Source organism: Gallus gallus, chromosome 15 (genome assembly GCF_016699485.2).
Source record: "Gallus gallus isolate bGalGal1 chromosome 15, bGalGal1.mat.broiler.GRCg7b, whole genome shotgun sequence".
NCBI classification, from domain to species: Eukaryota; Metazoa; Chordata; class Aves; order Galliformes; family Phasianidae; genus Gallus; species Gallus gallus.
Genome location: NC_052546.1, coordinates 8,985,439 through 9,007,149, shown reverse-complemented (window position 1 = coordinate 9,007,149; position 21,711 = coordinate 8,985,439). Strand labels below are relative to the sequence as shown.

The following is a 21,711-nucleotide window of genomic DNA, read 5'->3' as shown; positions in this document are numbered from 1 at the left end:
AGTGGAAAAGCTATGAACAGAGGCTCATCCACCCTTCCTCTAGGTGCTGCTTAGTGGCAGAGCAGGGTTCAACAGCTGCTGCATGTGCATCTGGTATATTAGTATTTAATTCCTTACTCTTAAACCCTGGCTGTCAAGATCAGCCTTTAAACTGCTAGTACAGTCAAACTGCTGCACTTAGATAACAGGACCTCCCCTAGGGCTGATAACACATGTCCTAAAGCAAAGCCAGATCCATCAGTCCACATGGAAAAATGTGGAAGCTGAAACTTTCTGGGGATTCAGTTCAAACCACGGTTTGAATGCTAAACCACCCATACACTGAAATGAGTTCCAGAGCAGTTGCTACAGACAGCTGGTAGAATCAACTTTATTTACAGAATGTTACTGGGAAAGTGTCAAGTTAAAAAAGTATGAAAACAATCTTACAAGGACAAGCTGGTGATTGCATGTTTTACAGAGATTGTTTTATGAACAACCACTAGAAATATGGGTGACCCCCAACAGATTCCATATCTAATATCAGCTTGCTATTTCTATACAACATTGTCTCTGCTAGACTGAAACAAACCCACCACAGCATGCTGACAATTGTTCTAATAGTCAAGTGATTTCTTTTTTTTTTTTCCTTTCTGCTGCTGGTTTTGCATTCAGTGAGACTTAGGAAAGAGCAAGTCTGGCTGTGAGATTTCTGGTTCTGCTTTCACCTCTTTTTTTTTTTTTTAAAAGCACAAAGGCCTAAGCTAGATAGGAGACATGACAGCAGTACTAGACTTAACACAAGTGAGAAAGTGAAGTGAGGAACCATGCAGTAAAGGATGGAAAGAACACTGAACTGTTCAGGAAAGTGAAACAGGCTTAAAAGGAACATAGTATTTTAAAAACCAAATATACACAGTAAGATCACAAAACTGCCCCCTCCTCCCCCTTTCAAACTGCAGAACAAGACTCCAAAAGCAAGTTTCACAGTAATTGCATCGGTAGATGCACGCCAGACTTAGGACAGTTCTTGGGACTCCCTTCTGTGCATAGAAGGGAAGGCAGTATAGAACATACCACACCAATGACTGAGGAGTTGAAGGGTGAGGACTTAAAAGGCTCCATTTTGATGACCTTCACTAACTTGTTTGAAAGATTAAAACAAGGAAAATACTGCAGCTAAACAAGGACCAGCACCAGCCCTCTTGGAAGAGCTATGACCAATAGGTACCAACAGTCTCTGCTTATGACAGATGAAGATTTGGCTTAATATCACTGTACCTCAATGCCATTTGAGGACAAAACAATTCTCTCATTTGATGGCAAGAGTCATACACAAGGAATCAGACTTCTGTTACGCAGACAGCAAGGTGTGGGCTTTTTCACTTTGATGCTCGCTACACTGAGTGCACAGTACTTGACAGAAAGATGTGTTTGAGGGAGACCTACAGGAGATGAGCAGCAAGAAAAGGCAAAGCAACTTTATCCTGTTCACTCACACTTAGGATATGCAACTTTAATCTTAAACTCCCACATGTACAATGGAGAAAGATCCAAACCATAGGCACAACTAAAGCTCAACTGTCATCAGCTACTCTTATGTACAGCTGTATAGATTCAAAAAAGCTATTCTATGTGTATATATACAAAAGATTGTTTATACACAAGTCTGTACACAAGGGTCTATACATTTAGTTCTCTGAAGGAAGAATTTATAGCTGCTACCCCTACACTAGAGAATATCAGCACTTCATTCACATATCTTACAAAACCAAAAAATAGACACTTCCAGGATTAAACTGGCTTTGTCTTGCATCTAAATTTCTTCAGGCTTCACTATTCAAGCCACAATGGATCCCTTAGTCTTGATGCAGACATGAGACCAGAACAGGTGCCATGTGCTTTAGTCTCTCAAAAGAAATCTTGCACAGAGTGCTAAAAATAAAAGCCCCAAAAAAACAAACAGAGGTGAAGTCCTGACTATGGACATTTTTATCCAGTCTAAAGAATCACAAGTGTCCCACCCAGTGGTCACTGTTCACTGCCGATATTCCAGTTCATCTACACTGATGACTTTGGATGGCATGGAAGGGAGAGGCTGCTGCAAGACATCTGAACCAAACCACTTTGCAAGGCCAATGGGAGAGCCACTTCTCTGGCTGGGACGATGGTCGAGCTGCGCGTGCCCATGAGATAATCCAGTCCGAGACGGCACATTCTGAGGTGTTGTTTGCACACCAGCAGGTGATCCCTGTGCTCCAGTGCCTGTGGAATGTAAAGCTATTTGAAGTGGAGTAACGAATTTGCACAACAGTGCAATTTTCCCTAGAGCAACTGATACCTCATAAGGATTTTGCATGTAAGCCAAATGTGACTTTTACATTCTATTAGTCCTTGGAAATCAAGACCCCCTCGCTCATTTTTTTTGTCAGTACTCCCACAAACTGCCTGATACTGCCAGTTCTGGACATGGTAATATGTAGGAATTCAAAGAAAAGCATCAGAACATCTTACTGGAGGTAGATGGGTGGGCTTTCTCACCCAGCAAGGAAGGAAAGGCTGCACACGTGCTGCAAGACACAGATCCATCAATAGCAACACATCTTGAAGCCGAATGTTTCACTTGGATTTCCTTCTGGTTTGAGAACCTTCAGTGGCTAAAACTACTCTGGCAGTTTAGATATTCATAATCACTACTCTTGAGTAGGTATCAAAGTAACTTCCTGTTAGTCCAATATACTGAAGCTAGCCAACAAGTACTAACTGGAACACTGCCAGCATTTGAAAACCTCACACTCCTCTTGCATGTTTTAGCTTACCTGATCTTTGTAGCTGCTGTTGCATCATTGCTAGCTGCAAAGGTGTTCCAGAGCGTGGATTTAAGATGTGATGGCTGGCTGTTGGTAATGGATAAAAAGGTTGGCCAAGGATGGGAGCAGATATTCCTTGCAAGTGAGACAGGTCCACTCCAGGCGGAAGCATACCTGTTTAACAGCAATTAGGTGAAATCTCCTCATAGGCATAAGGACCTCAAAGCAAAACTAACATTTTATAATATAGACAGGCTGGAAGTTGCTACCTGGATTTTAAGAGTTTTCATGTAATAAGCACTGCCAATAATAAGTATCAATTTGTTCCCACTGCAAATTATTGCATATCCTTGACAGGGCTTAAAGGACAACGTATGATTTACCTGCTTGCAGTAAAGGAAGATGTTGTGGATGAACCCCCTGCGACAGCATTCTCTGGACCAATCCTGGATGCAGTTGATGAGCAGGTCGCACAATTGGTACATGGGGAACAAGGGGTACTTGATGAACAGGACGGAGGAAAGGGCCTCCTGGAACTGGGGAGGCCATCGTAGGAGTCTTTCTACCAGCTGATTTAGGCCTGTAGTCTTGCTCTTTGGTGCAACGATTTGCTTGAGTAAGAGGTGTGGAACACGCAGAGCGCTGCAGTGCAGGTAGTTTGGTACCTAAGGTGGGCAAAGTTTCCTGATCTGCATTCTCCACAGAACTAGACAGTAGATTATCTGTAGCTAGAATTGAATACAACTATTATAGTCCACAGCTAGAGATTACATCTAATGAAAATTAAAGGTAATGACTATTAGATTGCTAAATTCCAGGACTAACTGAACTTTACTCATTATATATATTTCATTCAATAGGAAACATCTGGCTTTCCTGAATGGCTGTAAGGTACCTCTCTGTTGTTGATAGTACTGGAGTACAATGTAATGGCAACTGGACACTAGTCTTACTGGGTCAATCAGTATTAAGCATTTCTTCTTAATAGCCACTTATATCAGTTAAGGAGACAAAACACTTCTTTAACCAGCTACATTTAGAAGAGGTTAATTGGTCACAGCTTTAATTGTTCAGTTAAGATGTTGCAGGAGGGCTAAGTTGCTTGTATTCAATTGCTGGTATTGTATGCAGTTATTGTGAATATGCTTATTCATCAAAAAAGCTGTAAATAAGCAGTTTTGTCCAGGCCTCCTATGGTCAGTACCATTTACAAACAAGAATAATATAGATCTAAACCCAACACTGCTGGAAGAATACACTCAGGTGTATATCTCTTTCATAGCTCTCTAGCCCTTCTTCTTATAAATCCATTTCTTTACACTTGTCTGCACTCCATAAATCAGAGGTATCTTAAGTCAGTCTGGACATATGCGCTGTAGCTCTTCAACTCTATTTTAAGTATCATGTGTGTTAGTTTAAAGCCATTACAATACCTTCATTTGGCCTCTGATTTTCATCTTTACCATCACTGACTTTCAGTTTCCCAGAAACTGGCTCCTCTTTGCTCTTCTCCTTACTCTCATACATCTTGCGAATCACTGAGGTAGGTGTAAAGGAAGGAGACAGCTGCAGAAGACACAGTAAAAAGCAGTTAGTGCTTACTACCAAGGCCAAACTACCTTCGTTGTGGGTGGACATCAATTCTAGTATACCCTTCCCATTTGAAGTTCTGTTTAATCAGTTACTTATAGTCAACCAAATAATTGGTGAATTATTTCATCACTTTATTCTGTAGTTCAAGTATTTCTCTATTTTTTGAGAAAGTTTTTACCTTTATTTCTTAAGGAGCTAGTTGGAACTTTACTTGTATTAACTCATGGATGACAAATCTACAGAAAATTATTGCCTTAGCTGTATTTCACCCTATTTGAAGTTATGTAACATTTGTGGAAGCCACTTAATTGTTACACATACAAAGTTCTTGCATCTATTTAGCAGATGGTGACTTATATTGGCCCTAAACTACAAGTACTTCAGTGATTAATTGGAAAGCTTAGATCAAAGCAACATACTACTGAAGATGGGGAGGCAACAGTCAGGCTTGAGGATTTAGTTTTTCAAGAGTTATTATTTCAGCTTTCAGACATTTAGATGAGTCATTTCATACCTGTACTGCAGACTAGTGTTTTCTACAGTGCCCAGCAACTTTCAACCCTTGTCTTTTAGAAGCCTGGGCATCAAAATATGATGGCCTAGTTTTTCCATATAGTTATCTTCTTTTTGTTTGAGAAAACTGGGTCAAGGAAACATTAATGGGGCTTCTTCAGTTCTGGGTAACACACAAATCAGAAAAGGCTATTTTTCAAAGTGAAGACAAACAGTTAAGCATCATGTGCAATTAATCCTTGTATGACATTATAATATTGCCCTTGTGATTCAATTAACTCCTCTTTACATCCTTCAGCTGACTATGGCTGCCAAGATTTTGTTACTGCAGCTACCTTTGCAGCTCTTTCTACAGTCATTTATGTATTAGGGGTACTGACCATGCTAGTAATAGATGCTGTAGGGGCTGGAGAAGATGTATTCCCTCTGTGTCCTGGTGCAGGTGATTTAGTCACTCGCTGTTGTCTGTTGAGGGACAGGAAGTTAGAGGCAGTTCTACTCATGGCTCAGAATAAAAGTCAAGATTGCCACTAAACAATACAAGCCTAAGTCATACTTGTATCAGTATCTTCTGAAAGAAAATACCCAAGTGAAAAAACAATTGACAACGTGCCTTTTATGTTTTGCAGTCAGATACCCACCTGTTTCTATAGCCATCTCTGTTTTTGTCCATTTGTGGTTTACCAAAGCCATGCTGATAGAAGTTTGCTGCCTGTATGGCCAAGTCATGCGGTAATGCTAATCCCTCTAATGCAGCTTGTTGTATTTCCAGGGGACTCATCTGAAGTGGAGTTGTGTTGGAAAAGAAAACACCACAAATCAAAGGTCTTTTTAAAAAGAAATAATACTAAAGATTTACTGCTATGTCTTCACGAAGCACCTGCCCGCCAACAGCTCTCTATTTTACTGAGGAAAAACAGTTGCTTAAAAGCTCTTAGTGTGACCTAAGATAGGTCTAATTACAATGAGGTTTTGAGGTGGTACTAAATTAGACTCCATATTCTCATACTTGGAGTTAACTAGAACAAGCACATATTACATGTTTACTCAATGAACTTGTTTCCACGAGTTTTTTCTAGGCTCCAAAATATAAGGAGAAAGATTATTAAGCAAATTTAACTTATAAACAAAAAGCACTCAGGTCTAACCTGTGCAGCAACTGGGCTCATGGGCTTCCTCACACCTGGAAATGGATCACCAAGCAATTGCTGAGAACCTTGTCCAAAACCTAATGAAAAACATTCAACAGTTGCATCTAAAAGCACTAATAGACTTCTCCCCCCCAGTATATGATATATATCCTTAAGTAAACCATTTGTACCTGAGTTAAGGATTCCCTGTGAAGATTTTCAGCTTCCCATTTAGTCAGTTCCCAAGCAAAAGATAACCTCCTTCCTAAACCCCTCTTCCTTTTTATTGCTGACCATTATGCGGCATGGAGCAACTCTTTGGTTAATTCAGGTCATCTGCCTAGCTGTGCCCCTCAGTCTAATCTCTGGGGCTGCAGAATGTGAAACAGACAAGGCCTCAACACTGTGCAAGCACTGCTTAGCAGTAGCTACAACAGTGCTCTATCAGCTTGTTACATATCTAGAACCTAGCACTGTGCCAGCTGCTATAAAGAGAATAAACTCCTTCACAGATGAAAACTAGCTTAGGTAGTAGACCACATTTAAATGCACCAGAATTTACACTGAGTTCCAGCTGATGTTGACTTCTATATTTTTGTGATTAAACAGAGACCGACAAGGATGACATCTTGTACACAGTCAAGAAGCAAACACCATCCTACCATTGCCTACCAACGGTCATCAAGTTTACTGTTCTATGAAGTGTTCTTTAAAAGAAAGTGTAATCATTCACAAAAGCCAAAAGAAACACTGTTTTGCAACAAGTCATACCAATAGGTGAAGATATTCTATGGCGCAGGTAATCTGCAGAAGCAGCTCGAGTTGGAAACACAGGTGGGATAGGGGGAGAGGGCGCTCTCTGTCCCAGTAAAGAGGCTCCAGGTTCCAAACCACTTATCAGGCCGCTTAAGACATTTGATGAAGCAGGTCTGGTAATGGGTGGACCAAGAAGTTCCTATGAATACGTAACAGAAGAGTGTTCAGAATACAAGATCAGTTTACATAGAAGGGCTCATTTTACTAGACTACAGGCTACGCTATTTTTAACAAGTTAGAAGAGAAGGCTGACTTCTGCAACCAGACACCAAATCTGGTAGAATTAGACACCTAGCCAGCTTTCACAGAAGTGGCTCTGGAACCAACACCTCCTATTTACTTCCACAGAAACTACAATAGATACAAAATGTACAATCACACCGATAAAGCAAATTCTAAGCTACAAAACACTTTTTCAACAGTCACCACCATTAGCTGTGCATTTTTGCCAGCCACTAACATGAGCCTGCATGCTGTGCTTGTGAAAACCTGCACCAGTGGAGGTGACCACTGTTGCCACTGCTGAAATGCACCACTCACCACCTCACGGTGCTGACATCCCCTGCTAAGTCTCCACAAACATCCAGCAAGCATCAATGAATGTCAGTGGGTGCCAGATCCCTCCCACGGGTAGAGGAATTCCATTCCACACCTTTGCTTTGCACAAATTTCCATGTCAGATGCCACTTCAACACACTGCCCCTCTGCTGCCATCTATCCCACAGCAGCAAAGTGTAACAATATTGACAGGAGGTTTAACCTTTACTGCCATCTCACCAGCATCTGCCTTTGACATGCAGGCAAACAAAATAGAAGGTAGTACTTTCCAGAGCAACTCTTGTATGTTTTCAAATTATAATCATGGGACATGCATCATAAGACAAATTCAGTCACAGTTCAGTTGTAAACAGTTTCCTTTACAAGGAGAGTAGTCTGACCCCTTACAGCTGCCTTAAAGCCTTATTTCCAAACATTTTGTGTTTCTTTTTTTCCTAGTAGGGGAAAAAAAATAATCTAAACAGCTTATAATAAATACCTGCAGAATATTTTTTGATAGAGGCTGGCCTGGTATCTCTGGAGGTGACATTAAGTGACTCTCAAGGCTCTGCTAAGAAAATGAAAACACTTTAAGCTACACACAAATATGACAAACAATGTATTCATTAAGACACAGTCCACATTCCTGTCTCAGTGAAGTTAACAGTTTTGTCTGTTGTGAGGACTACAGTTTAGTTATCAGCCAAATAAAATCCCAGAAAAGTTAAGGGCTGAGCAGATAAGGGCTGCTGAGCAGCAGCTCACTGACACTCCTTAAGAAAACACCTGGTGTTAGACTGCATGTAAACAGTTCAATAAACTTGAACAAAGTACAACACTGATCCTTGAATTTATATAATTGTGTAAACTGGAAGAAATGTACTAGGACAAGTGGGCAACTGAAGCAACACAGAAACAAGGAGCACTAGTATAGCAAGAAACACGAGCTTCAGCTAAGCATTAATGACACCTATTTGATAGATGCCTTTTAACAGCAGAACTGAGGCAACCACTAATCTCTAGCATGTCTTCTATAAGGAGCAGACTGATGGTGTCTGCTATGCATGGCCAATACCTTTTTTTCTCTTTTTTTTTTTTACAGAGATGTTTGCTTTTAATAAAAATATTGACAAGTTCAAGTATAGGAACTAAGCAGTGCCCTCTATAATAAAAGTGACAGAAACCTCATTGCTTTGGCTGGAGAAAATGACCACAACACATCTGTTTTATTATTGCTTTCTTCTACCGTCATACAACAAAATCATAAATGAAAGCCACTATATAATATCATGTCACCAGATTCAACCAAGCCCCACATGTTATCAGAAGTGTAATGTAAGGGCTTTTCAATTTGCATCCTGTATCTCCACAAAGACCCATTATTAGTTCACTAGAGACAGCTGTGTGTTACTTACATTGACTTTGGGCTGTGAAGGTAGGGTCCCACTTGCCTTCATGCTACTGACTAGTTTGTTAAATGCAGTCATATCCCCATCCTTCTTGATCTGCCTGGAGCCAGCTATGTTCAACGACTCCTCCATTTGCTCCGCCATAAATGGAGTAGCAATTTTCCCCTCCTGATCCACTTTCAGGCCTTTGAGCCCAGCTTCAACTTCTTCCACTGAAAGCACAACTCCTGAATGCGCTGAGAAATACAGAAGGGATACTGGTGAACCACAGTGCCCTTCTTAAAAGCAAGCTCCATTCTTGTGCGGGAGTTGAATACAAACTGCTTGAAAACAGGGTAACAGCCAAAAACTTGTATTTTGATATCTGTACCACCTGCTAAACAGCATCTTACCCGTGCTTAGACAGACATCTTCATACTCACACTGGAGGTATCATCACGCACAAATAAGAGCATGTAAGGCACTGCAAGAGCCTGTTAAGTTTTCATTACCTTTCATTTACCCTGTGAGACAGGCCATTACTTCGTTTGACAGCACATTAAGATTTCATTTGCTTTTAACAGAGAATATTCACCTGAAAATGACCGAGTTTAACTCAGAAAATTCTATTTATCTTTTACTTCAGTAAATCAGGTTGTCTTACAGCCACAGCGTAAGGACTGTCAAGCTGCCTGAAGCTATCATAGGTACAGAGAATACATACCTGGAGAAACCTTGATACTTTGGACAGTCAGTTGCACACTTAGTTGGGTGTGCATTAAATTTCAAGTAGGCTTTTTTGCCCCAAAATTAAGAGCCATTACAGAAAGATTTCACTGGTGTAATCAGAATAAGGCACAAGTGTTAATAAGCAGTACTTGCATTTGTATACATGCATATATGCAAACTGATAAGGCAAGACAAGCATTATGGACCAGTTTGTTTGTGCCAAGGTATGGCGCCTTAAGAAAAAAGAGAAAGAAGCATGCTATGAATTGCTGCAGCAAGCACTGGCCAAAGAAACAAGATTTGTTGGAAATCTGGGCGAGAAGGTGAGACGGAGCAATGACTCAGACATGCAGAATGAAACAAGGGAAAAAGCATGATGCTGGTGGAGAGGAATTGGACTGGAAACTCCATAATACTTGTAAGTTATGAGAATACATAACAAGTCAGAGTACGAATGGAAGCTTCCCCCAGTTCTTTGTTCCTTCATTGCCGTTTTGTGAGGATCAAAGTTTAGAAATGGTTTAGTAGGAAATTCAGACCAAGCAGAACGTAAATAGAAGTGCAAGTCTTTTCTAAGTCAAATTAAGAAAACGTTTTCCATGCGTTAGCCAGACAGTTCCTGCTCCCAAACTGGATGCTTAAGAATATTTGCAATTCTTGGATGATTTCATACTCAGTTGCTTCACACAGATCATGGAACAGCATCACATTTTGTTCGGTCCATTTCACAAGGCAATACATGCTGCTTGCCAAATAGAAAATAGTTTGGAACAAGACTAAGATTTCAAAAGGAATACATGTATTTTTGTACCACTACACATGCTATGGTGCCAAACATGCAAATGCATAACTGAAAGCTGCCCTTTAACATCAAGTTTAAGTCAGCCCTGAACTCATTTGAGAACAGATCTCACTTTTGCTGGCAACTGCTAACAGAGGAAGTTACCTGCAACCCCATGATTCTAGTCAAGTTAGTGTCACTGAGACAAATTTGTTCTTGTGTTGTACCTCAAGGTTAATTGTTTAATTAGAATACAGAATAGCAAACAGATCACTGTGATTCAAGTACTAGCAACAGTCTTGATAGGTTTAATTTTAGTGTTAACAATTTGAAGAAACACTGATATCCTCCAGCAATCATTCACCTTTTCAGATCCCAATACTTAATGGATCAATGTGATCCACTAAAGATCCTTGCAAGAATTAAAACAAGTTTTTGGTATACCAGAGTTCAGATACCACAGTTTCTGAACTGACATTACTGGTCTCAAGCATGAGAAGCTTAAACCAAGGCCAGAGAAAGCATGAACCTCAGCTCAAGACTTGCATCATCCTAAATTGATTGTTACTGGCCAGTAAATGGTCTGAGAGTTGATGTCATCCTGCGATCAGGATGAAAAGAATTAGTGAAGACACTAACATAACTAAGACTCGCTGAATACTTCATGATCTATAGTGCCAGTAAACCTGTAGCACTTCCTACTCCTGGACTTGGTAGTTGATGTATCCAGAATATCAAGCTTCTTGGCTTGAGATACTGCACAATGAGAACTCCACAATATCTGAAGAGGCACTTACTGCTCTCTCTAAGCTTTTCCTTGTTGGCTGAAAGACTTGAGAGAAGAGGTTTTAAGTCCACTTTGGCTTTCTGTAGCATTTCTAGGATGTCCACTTTGTTTTCAGAGTGGTCTTCCAATGGAATGGGAGCAAAGTAGTTTCCAGAGTTCTGGCCAGGGGAGAGAATGGCTTGCTCTAGACCTGAAACAGCAAAACCAGGAGCACTGCCACATCAGTTTACCAACCCAATGTCTCAAGATGAACATACACTGGTAACCAAGTTCAACAGGTCACTGAGAAGTTACGCCTCACACCCTCTGCCCAAGATCAGCTGGAGAGTCATTATGAGCATGAAAAGAACACTTATAAAAACAGAACTTAAAGCTGCTTACATTAAGAACGTCCAAAAGAACATCAGGTGCTTGAACCACGGGAGACGCACTATCCTAAAGCTGTACCTGTCATTCTCATTAAACAAGTAGGAGGGAATACAAAAGAAAGAGACCATGCACTGTTCTATAGTCTTACCTGCTAGTCTCTCCAGTTCCTCATGGGGTGTAGATCTCAAGCTGCTTGACCGACTTCCAGAACGACTGGGATTAGAAAACCACCTGCTAAACCTGCTGGCAGACACTGAGCCTTCCCCTAGCACATCTTCTATCATCTAGATTATGAGAAGAAAAAAAAGCTTATGATCAGAATGATGTTTGAGAAGCTTTACTGTACAACCAGGATTATTCTACTGTAGATAACGAGATGAGGATCCTGGAGTTTAGAAATTTTGAAATGCTTTTTCCTTCAAAATATAATAGCATTTGTATAATCAGCGTTGACAAAAATCCATTACATCTTTTATACCAAAATTCATCCAGATTTAAACAAGAACTGAAACAGCATCACCTAAATACTGCACCTATGACATTTCAAAGTGGATGTGTGAGAAAAAGCAGCAAAAGCATCCTCTAAAAGAGATAAAGCAAGTTATAATAGTTTAGTAATTCTGGCCAGATATGGGCCAGTCTTGGTCCCTATCATTGCACAGAAGCAGTACTTGATTAGCTGAGTTTTCTACAACCATGACTCACTTCAGCTCCAAGGACAGAGCCTTGAAACGATGTACAAGGACGACTCCCCAGCCTTGGAGTATTCCACAACAGATGAGGCAGAAGGCCAGTAGCCAAGGGCTACCTGCTTGCACTTCACATCCCGAATTGTTCTGTGACTAAGAGGGTTGCATTCTTCAGATCAATTGAGCCTAGCAGCTAGATCCTCTCTTCAGCCTGACCTAAGTTCACTGAACAGGACTTTGTTGAGTTGATCAATCAAAAACCACTCCCATTCATAGTGACTGTTTACTCCCTCACTACATGAATTTCAGAAGCAGAGCATTGTAAAACTTAACTCAAACTAAAGCTGCTTCTATCTTGCAAGAGATTCCAATTAAAAGTTTGCTCAATGGGTATAGGTGAAGTTTCATCATACAACACTTCATTTCAGACCAAAGGAATGAAAGCCTTCTTCTGCCAGAGAAGTTCTGTGAAACAAGTGGTGCTCAATACTACTCACAACAACAAAAAACAAGATAGAGATTGAGTCTTTCTTCCTTCTTTGCATTATTACAAACTCGTACACTTTCTTTAGAGATAGAGATAACATTCAGAAGAAGCATCCTAGCACACCAAAATTAAAGTTCCAAAAGGTTGTCTCGCACATCACATTAAGCAACTTTAAAAGCAAGAAATTGTAACTGGACACTGTAGTAATCTGAAGTTTCTCTTGTAAGCATGCTCAGCTTAAAGAAAAAGCTCACCGAAGCCAGGCCAGGAACACTTTTATCCAAGTTAAAAAACTCATTGAAGTCAAATTCTCCTGGAGCTGGTTCTTGTAAGACAGCTTCCCTGGGAACTTCTTGATCTGCTGGAGTTTCATTAGCAAGGACAGTTTGCACTTCTTCTTCTTCTGCCACTCCACCATTGCATTCTATCCCTGTAAGAAGAAAATCAAATAGGTGCTGAGTCACTAGACTTAAGTATTTCCTGTGGAAACAGCACCTAACAGGCAATACATTTGCTCAGTCATTACAAACGTAGGAGCAAAGCAGTTTAGCCACCTATGTGATACTCTGTCATCAGACAACTCAACTGATGTATAATCTGGAGGAAAGAAGCCCAAGGGGCAACCTCATCGCTTATGACAACTTCCTGAGGGGAACCCAAGGGATGCAGTCTCTATTCCCTGGTAACTGATGATAGGATAAGCAGAGCAGCACAAAGCTGTGCTTCAGACTGGACATCAAAAACTCATTTACAGTAAGGCTGGTTAAACACAGACAGGATTCACAGAGAAACAGCTGATGTCTGTCAGCATTCAGGAAGCATTTAGATAATGCTGTCAGTAACATGCTTTAACATTGAGTTAGTCCTGAAGTGGTCAGGCAGTTGGACTGGATCTTTGAAGTTCCCTTCCAACTGAAGTAACCTATATTGCAATGGCTGCAGTCCACCACAACAGAAACCAGGACTCACTACATCTTCAGTATAGCATTTCTAGTCTATAATTATGGTTATCTGCTTCAAAACATGAAAAACGAGACTTGCCATTGAAACAGTAATTAACTGTATCCTAATCAACCTGGGAAAGCACACAGAACAGAGATCAGATGTACTGTTACACCAAGCAGACAAGCAGATATAGCTATTCCAGTACGCTAACGGCTGTTGTTCTTCCATGAAGAATCTTTTGGAAGCTTTTGTTTTCTTCCTAGAAATTCCATAGACTAGACTCCCTGAAAGCTGGTACTTGATATAAACATTATTAATATTGTTAAGATATGACTAGTATTACTCCTACTCCCCTCAGCAAGAGAAGTATACACAGAACAGCTTACTAAGCTTGCAAGAAGGCTGTAACTTAATACAAACCTAATGTAATTGAAACTATGTATTCACTTAATATAGTACAGCTTAATTCTGAAGAGTGCACATTTATTTTTCCCAGCTGTAGAGTTGTTCACATTAAGAAGCCACCTTCCTTGCCTCAGTCAAGTCTGTACTACAGCTTTTGCTAGGGTAATGGTAGAGTTGTGGTGTCCATCAACCACAGAGAATTCAGATTTAGTCTCCAAATTCAATTCAAATTTATGTTGCTCGCAGCTGTACAGCTGTACATCCAACTCAGTATTCCTAATACATGTATTAGGATAGGAAAAAGAATATTTGAAGCATCTCAAAGCATAGTTAGATTGGCTAACTATTAGCTTAGTTTAAACCAATTCTTTAGTCACTAGGATACAGAAGTAGACAAAATCCTTTCAGCAACCTATGAATTCCTAATACCAGTCCATACCCACAGAAGTTTTTTTTCCAGACTCTCAGTTCTGCCTTTCAGACTGCAAATACCTTTACCTTTATAGCAGTGATACAATACTACTCTCAACAGAAAGATCACTCATAAGCCTTCAACCTTCTGCTTCAGCAGAACCTAAAGCTATGCAGGACAGAGGCTGGTAAGCTGCATTACCCCTGACACCCACCTGTATCTGTAACAGAATCATTTCTACATTCAGCGACATACAACAGACAGAAAAAGCCTTTGTCAAATGTACCATTACCTTCTTTCAGTGAAGCTGTGCGTCGTCTTGTACGTTTTCTCCCTTTGTGATCTTCCTCTAAAATCTTGTCGTCAAAGCCTGTGAGCTCAATTGTTTCAGACTGACTTGTAGGACCAGCAGAGAACCACTCAGGTTCCTCTTCTGTGTACGAGTCATTCCTTCTTCGCTCCCCAAAGACACGTTTGCTATCACCAAATTCCCTCTGAAGTGGGATGTTAAAAATATTAAGTTAACCACTGAATGTCGTTTCATAACATTCCTCCCTGACCTCCAAAGCAGGTGACACTATTTCCCCCATCATCTTGTTTCTTTGTGCTTTAAAAATAAACAAAGAACAATCAGCTTGCTTATTCAATTTTAAAATTTAGAGCTGAATTTCTACTTCAACAATGAAGGCTATTGGTCTGCAAGGGCCTGTATAAACTCAGTTCTGTATCCTGAGAGGAAAATATTGTGTATTTTGTTTTTTTAAACAAACACCTTGAAGCATAAAGGCTTCCATCTGCTGACAACAGCTAGGTCAAGAACTATTAACTATCAGACTTCTTAGTATCTTGCTATTGCATTTACCACAGGAGAGGTTTGTAGGATACACAGAAGTGGATGTATCCCAGTTCTTCTGGAAAAGGATTGACACTCGAAGCTCAGAGTGCTTCTCCATTGGACCATAAAGATTCTCTTTAAGAACAAGCCCACTTGTGTGGACCACTGAACTGCAGTTAGCCTGTTCCTGTTACTTCTAGTGCAGACTGTCCAAAACCATATTAATATCTAACCAGGAAAAAAGAACAAACCCTGAAGCGTTTATCTTTGTAGTCCCTCTCACGATCTCTGTCTCTTGCATCTCTAGAATCACGTATATCTTTTTCACCACCCCTGTGGTCTTTATCAAAGTTACGTGAAGAGATAATTCTTCCACTGCCAATCCTACGTCCACCAATAACACGGACACCATCATTCTCTTTTTCTAATGGGCTGCCTGCTCGACGTGAGCTAACAGCTGCAGTTACATGACAGCCACCTCCAAAGCTTCGTCTTTGTGGACTTAAGACAACGTCCAAGTCATCTTCTTTCACTCGCTCTCTTGGATCTACAAATCAAAGATCACACAAAGTATTTAGTTGAATGTAACAGTAAGTACAAGCTAGTCATCCACAATATAGCCTTCTGTTCCACAGCCTTGCTGCTACCCTAGAGCTTTTCGAAGGATAACATCCACAATTTATTTTTGTGAGGCTAATCTAGCCAGGCACCACAGAAAGATGAAAATTCAAATTCACAGATGGATATTAAGGAATCACTGTTCTGTCACCTAGAAAGCCCCTGCTCTCATCTAGGCCTCCTAAATATATAGCCCACCTTGAAGCACAGAAAACTACCCTCCATAACTGCATAATTATAGATGTACTTACTACTATATTGCAAAAATACTAGGCAATAACAGACTGTTAAGTTTCATAGAGTTACTAGCATACCAGGAACAAGTTATACTTGGAATCACCAAGGTTTCCTTGATACTTATTTTATGTAATCAATTTTCAGATATTTGTGTCATTCGTGTAATCCCAAAGGAAAGGTTTTGCCAACAGCTTGTATAACTTTGATTCCTGTACTGTAAGAACATACTCACCTACTATTCTACGTATAAGAGAAGTCCGATCCGAATCCAAATCTTTTTTAAAGCTTTCCACAGGTGAAGTCCTCCCTGAACTTGGATATAAAGATGCATGCCACTTCTCTGGATCCCAGACACCATCACTATGAAAACAAAGTCGCAGGACTGCTTACTACTTCTAGTCTAATAAAGAAATCACATCACTGTTGCTGAAAGCTAGAACCCACTAGCCATCTGTACAAATGAGATCTACCTCCCACCTAACTTCTCAATCTTTGACTTACTACACTTCATGACCTCATATGGTATGCTTATGGAAAGGATCTGGGATAAGTATATCATATACTCAGACTGTAGAACATATGTTATCCCACTAGGTATCAGGGAAGTTTGCCTGACACAGTGATAAAAATAACTCAAGTGGATCGAGTGTCTCAGTTCTCAGGCATTCTGGAAATTCTCTCAATCTCATACTTGTCCAAAAAATTAATCTGGTATTGGAGATCTTGCTGTTTAGCAAACTTCTCAGCACAAGCCAGGAATACTCCCAGTTTCATTTTAAAAATCAGGTACAATGTTAATGTGGGAGAGTAATCCATTAAGCAAGTCAGCCTGTTGCAACATGACCTCGTCAGTGCTGTACACCCACCTATATTCCTGTTCCATTTTAAATAAATCAAACAACACAAAAATCATGCTGAAGCATAGTTTTTGCATGTCTGTGAGATCTGTACAGTGCAAAGTTATTTTCTGATGGGAAATTTGTACTTGGAAAATATTGTAGTTTAAGATCCAACTAGAGCATTCAGTCTCCTCAAGTAGATTATCACTTCTGAGAATACTTCAGTACATGAGCATCAAAATAAGAGGAACTTTCCAGCTAAGAACTACTTGATATTTCAACTTCTGCTTTGGAAATAGAAGCATGCACTTTTTTGTATAATCAGGAAAATACCTGTCATATTTTTCAGAGAGACAAGAAGGTCTTTGCTTAGAGTAGGGACGCTCTTTAATATCCAGCAGTTCCTCCTAGAAAAAAAGCAAGCAGTTAGTTTTTATCCTCACCCAGACAAGATTTAAATGACTCAAATATCTGTTCCAGACTACCTATTCAATTTAGCCACTTCCTTTGACAAGCCATGTTTCCCAGTGTGTTAGTTCATTTCCTGTTAAATATGACAGTGAAAAGTTGACAACAGTTTATTTTTCAGTTCTTCTACCAGTAGCCTTTGAGCAAACTCTCCATTAATCAGAACTATACATCTCACCTCTCATTTCCTCTGTCTACAATGCAACACTGTCTGAGAATCAAGAATGAGTCTAAACTATGATAACACTGATACTCTGTAGAGTAAGTTACAGCACCATTATCAACACAGAACAAATTTTAGTGTGTGATTCAGGTGCCAGAAGAGTATCTCACTGAGCTAACTTAGAATTTAGACAACATTTATACAAGTCAGTATAGGACCTCCAGAAACCAAAGGTGCTTCCAAACAGTTTAACACAGTTTGAATGATCCTGGAAGTTGGTTTCTGAAAATAATCTGCAACTAATCACACAGGCTTATATGACAAATCAATATGACTTCTAGTGTATGATGAAATGGTAGCAGCAGTGCTTAGCAAGTAAATACATGTTTGCTCTCATATCTACTCCACCATAGATGACAAGAATAAAAGAGTAAGTTTTACTCATGAACATTAACCTCAAATCCACACTTACTTCAAGTACTAAGCCTTACTAGGTCAGGTTCGGACTCCATTAACACTTCAGGCTGTCTACATCAGCTATGTTTACTTATCCATTTCCCTGTACAATTTAACCTACAAGCACAACAGATATACTGACGTTGGAGCTAGCAAGTTTTAAAGATGGAATGAAAATTGCTGTCTTCAGTGCTATGTAAGATTCAGTTTGTAAAAATAAAAGCATTACACAACATCAATTACTAAAGCAGAGCTGGAAATTCCAGACAAGCTTGCCATTTCTGACCATCAACCATTACAAAATATCACCTATAGTTACTCTACCCAATACAAATTGATGCTGAACGATATTTCAGTTTTATACTTCCTACCAGCTTCCAAATACACTCCTGATTTGACAGCTGTGCACCCTGACTAGCCAGCCATTTCAGGGAGACTAGCAATCTACCTTCTCACTGCAGCTTGCCACATTCAAAGAGCACTAATAGTGTGATCAGTGCTTGGAATCACCATAGAGTTACACATAGTAAAAATGCACATTTCTAACTCTGTTTGTACATCTTCTGTAGATTGCCTTTCTTCAATCTGCCTCCCTTCCAGCTGTACTGGATTGAGAGCTTGTCAAAAAGGACAGAGATCCTAACAGTAGACACCACATCAGCCATACTAAAGAAGGCTCTGCCATCCAAGAGTAAAGCATTTACACAACAGCTTTCACATCATTACTCCCATGCAGCTAAAATCAGGCTACATTAACAAACTATGCTTGGGATCTTGTAAGTGTTAAGGTTTTATCCAGCTACCATACAAATGTACTTCCTCAGCACAATCCTGTACTAGTCCTCAGCAAAATGAGTTTTTCCCCAACACCATCAGACAACCTGGACAACAAGTATTTAAACAGAAGGAGGCTGGACTCTGCCCACAGTCTCCCAGAATAAACTTTGATCTAAGAGGAACATCAATGCTGTAATACTATCATAGCCCGATGTAGGTATGAGGACTATTAACAACTCTGTCCAATACCAGACTTGGAAATTTACTATTTTGTTGGCCACGAGAGGGAGTTCATAGACTTCAAACAGATTTAATTGCAACTTTTCTATTGAAGTGAGGAGCATTTCATTTATGAGCTGCACACCCTGGAGCAACAGCTTCTGAAGCACCAGAAGACACAGCCTGGGATACACAACATTTTGTCTTAAGAGTAGATTGATGTCAGCACTTCCACAGTGCAGCTTATTTTGTTCCTTTGTTCATTTTTTTCTTAAATCACCCAACAGTGCTTGTAAGGAGAGAAGGAAAAGGTATTTTTAGTTATTACTGAACAGTTATGTTCAAGCAATTAACAAGGATTCATCACATGAACCAGCTGTTGCCCTACTGTTAGTAAGTTAATATAAGTTATTAGAGGAACCCTCTCCCTACTCCAAATCAGCAGTACATGCCCTGAAGCAGTGTCCCTCCCATCCCTACATAGTATTAAACTAATCATGTGAAAACCATTTAAGAGGTTGATGACATCAAACAAAATGGTTATCCAAAAGAAAAATAATAGTATCGAGTAAAATATTTTAACAGAGTCAAGAAGGGTGAGAAATCAGACTCTCTGGAAACCAACAGATAACAGACTGGTGCCTTCTGGCACTAATTCTGCCACTTTATTCTGATCAGAACTACAGGCACTAAATAATACTGGATATACAACTGCATTGGTTTATTTGCACACTAAGCACCAGCACTACCCAAGCACAGACCAAAAAAAAGCAGTCAGAATTTGCAGTTGCATTCAGTTTCTTTCTAGGAGGAGCTGAGCAACACCAAGCAAGGACAGGCACGGATTTTCTAATGGGTAGTTTAAAGATAAGACCTCTCCTCCACTGCAGGAATAATTCAATATCAAGTTCCAAACAACTCCACCCTTTGCATCTTCAGTTAAGATGTACATCTTGTCTAAGAAAAGGGAGGGAATCAGAGAGCCATACTATTCCCACATCAGTTTTGCCACCATGACACCAAGCTACTTGGTCTCTTTGTAGTGTCTAGTCAAAATAAGGCAGCTCTGCTATCTCAGCAGGGCAGAGTCGCACTGATAACTTTCCTCCTTTTAAAAAAATACACAACCTCTAAGAACGAAACAGTTCTTCCTTTCTCAAGTAAGATAACACAATCAGCAGCAGCACGCTGTCTCACTCTGTTCCACACTTCAGGCCATTTGTTGTAAAACAAGTTAATAGATTTCTACACACAGCAGTGACCACCTGTTCCCACAGCTTTCAGCAACAGGGAAAAAAAAACCAACTGCCATTACAAGTTTTGTAAAAGCATGTTTCAGCAGTGATACCAAAACCCCAAACAAAACTTGAACATTACGCCCCACAATATATTAATTCCATATTGAAAGGATCTTAATTTGCATGTCAGTTACTTAAATACACGTGAGTAGAAGAACAATGGTTATCACAGCTAAATGTAAGCACCTGTGCTAAAGCTTTCACACTGAGCACTAGTTGGAATCACATGTGAACACGCTTCTAAAACCCCATTATGAGCAACTGCAAGTAAGGTTACAAAAAGCATCTTTAGAGACACAGACCGAAGCTGTGATTAGGTCTGGTGGGCTATATGCTCTAAGGAAATTGGCCAATTTAAAGTAACATTACTGAAAAGAGAACTATGAAGCACAAATGCTGAGAAAAGCTAGCAGAGCAACATGCTTCAGCCTCTCCAGCACATGCTCCAAAGTGCTCCTGTATTACAATAAAGCAGTGAGAATGAGGTGTCTGTTGAGGACAGGGCTGTACAGCTACATCATATTTAACGATGTGTGTGCTCTGTGCCATCCAACAGGTCCTGACCCACACAGCGGCTCCTCAGAACCCGTGCGCTGCTCCCACCACGCAACAACTCTCCCTCCTTCATTACCTCTGTGGCCAACAGCTCCACACACAGCTTCCAGAGGCGGAAAGCACTTACTTTTGTGTAGCGATGGGGGTATTTCGTTGCAGTTCTGTTCAATTCCAGAAAAGCATCACCATTCTCAGCTTCTGTTATGCCTCCTCTTTTATCCATGGCTACGTCAAAGCCTTTAACCATGGACCTGGCAAAAGAAAAACAAACGAGCCCCTTCATTTCAGGACACGCGTCGTCGTATCACGAGCAATTCCCTCCCGGCCCGAGGGACCCCAGCACCCAGACGAGCAGATAACCGCGCTGCAGAACAGCACGCGGGCTCTCCGCTCTCTGCTCCCCCCGCTCCAGCGGAGCGGCTCCCAGCCCGGCCCGCCCCCCACAGCGCAGCGCCCGGCTCGGGAGCGCCCTCCGCGCGGAGCATTCCGCGGCCCGGCGCGGCGCCTCACGTCGCGCAGAGGGACCGGACGGCGCGGCCGCGTCCCGGGGCGTCGCGCTGAGGCGGCGGGGAATCTCCTCACGGAGCCGCGCTCCGCTCGAGGCCTCCCCGCCGCCCGCGGCGCTTCCTGCTCCCGGCTCCGCTTCGCCCCGCCGTCCCGCACTCACCCCTCGGGCGCTTCACGCGCACCGGGCCGGCTCCGCGCCCTGCCCGCCTCCGGCCCCTCCGCGGCTGCCTCGCGCGCCCGCTCCCTATTCGCCCGACTCTGTCTCTCCTCAGCCGCCGTAACCGGGGCCTTCCGCTGCCCGCCCCGCACCCATTTAATGGCCCACGCGCAGGCGCGGCGGAGGGCGCGCGAGGCCGGACTCCCCCGCGC

At 41.2% G+C, this 21,711-nt stretch overlaps 1 protein-coding gene across 5 annotated transcripts; it reads right to left on the bottom strand.

Annotated features, from left to right (window-relative positions):
- Nucleotides 1-354: 354 nt before the first annotated feature.
- Nucleotides 355-21,631, bottom strand: EIF4ENIF1 (eukaryotic translation initiation factor 4E nuclear import factor 1). Of its 5 annotated transcripts, none has more exons than XM_004934367.5 (19): nt 21,503-21,631; nt 20,963-21,086; nt 17,233-17,306; nt 16,293-16,420; nt 15,457-15,752; nt 14,663-14,864; nt 12,863-13,038; nt 11,581-11,716; nt 11,074-11,253; nt 8,794-9,023; nt 7,878-7,949; nt 6,797-6,980; nt 6,044-6,123; nt 5,537-5,676; nt 5,276-5,360; nt 4,223-4,355; nt 3,173-3,517; nt 2,799-2,963; nt 355-2,244 (listed from the first exon to the last, which is right to left on the bottom strand). In XM_004934367.5, exons 2-19 carry the CDS (start codon nt 21,080-21,082, stop codon nt 2,018-2,020), a joined length of 2,973 nt encoding a protein of 990 aa, XP_004934424.2. In that variant the 5' UTR covers nt 21,083-21,086; nt 21,503-21,631; the 3' UTR covers nt 355-2,017. The 5 variants fall into 5 exon arrangements, with proteins under 5 accessions (XP_004934424.2, XP_004934426.2, XP_004934425.2 ...); XM_004934369.5 differs by having other exon boundaries at nt 3,173-3,454; XM_004934368.5 differs by having other exon boundaries at nt 7,878-7,946.
- Nucleotides 21,632-21,711: the final 80 nt, after the last annotated feature.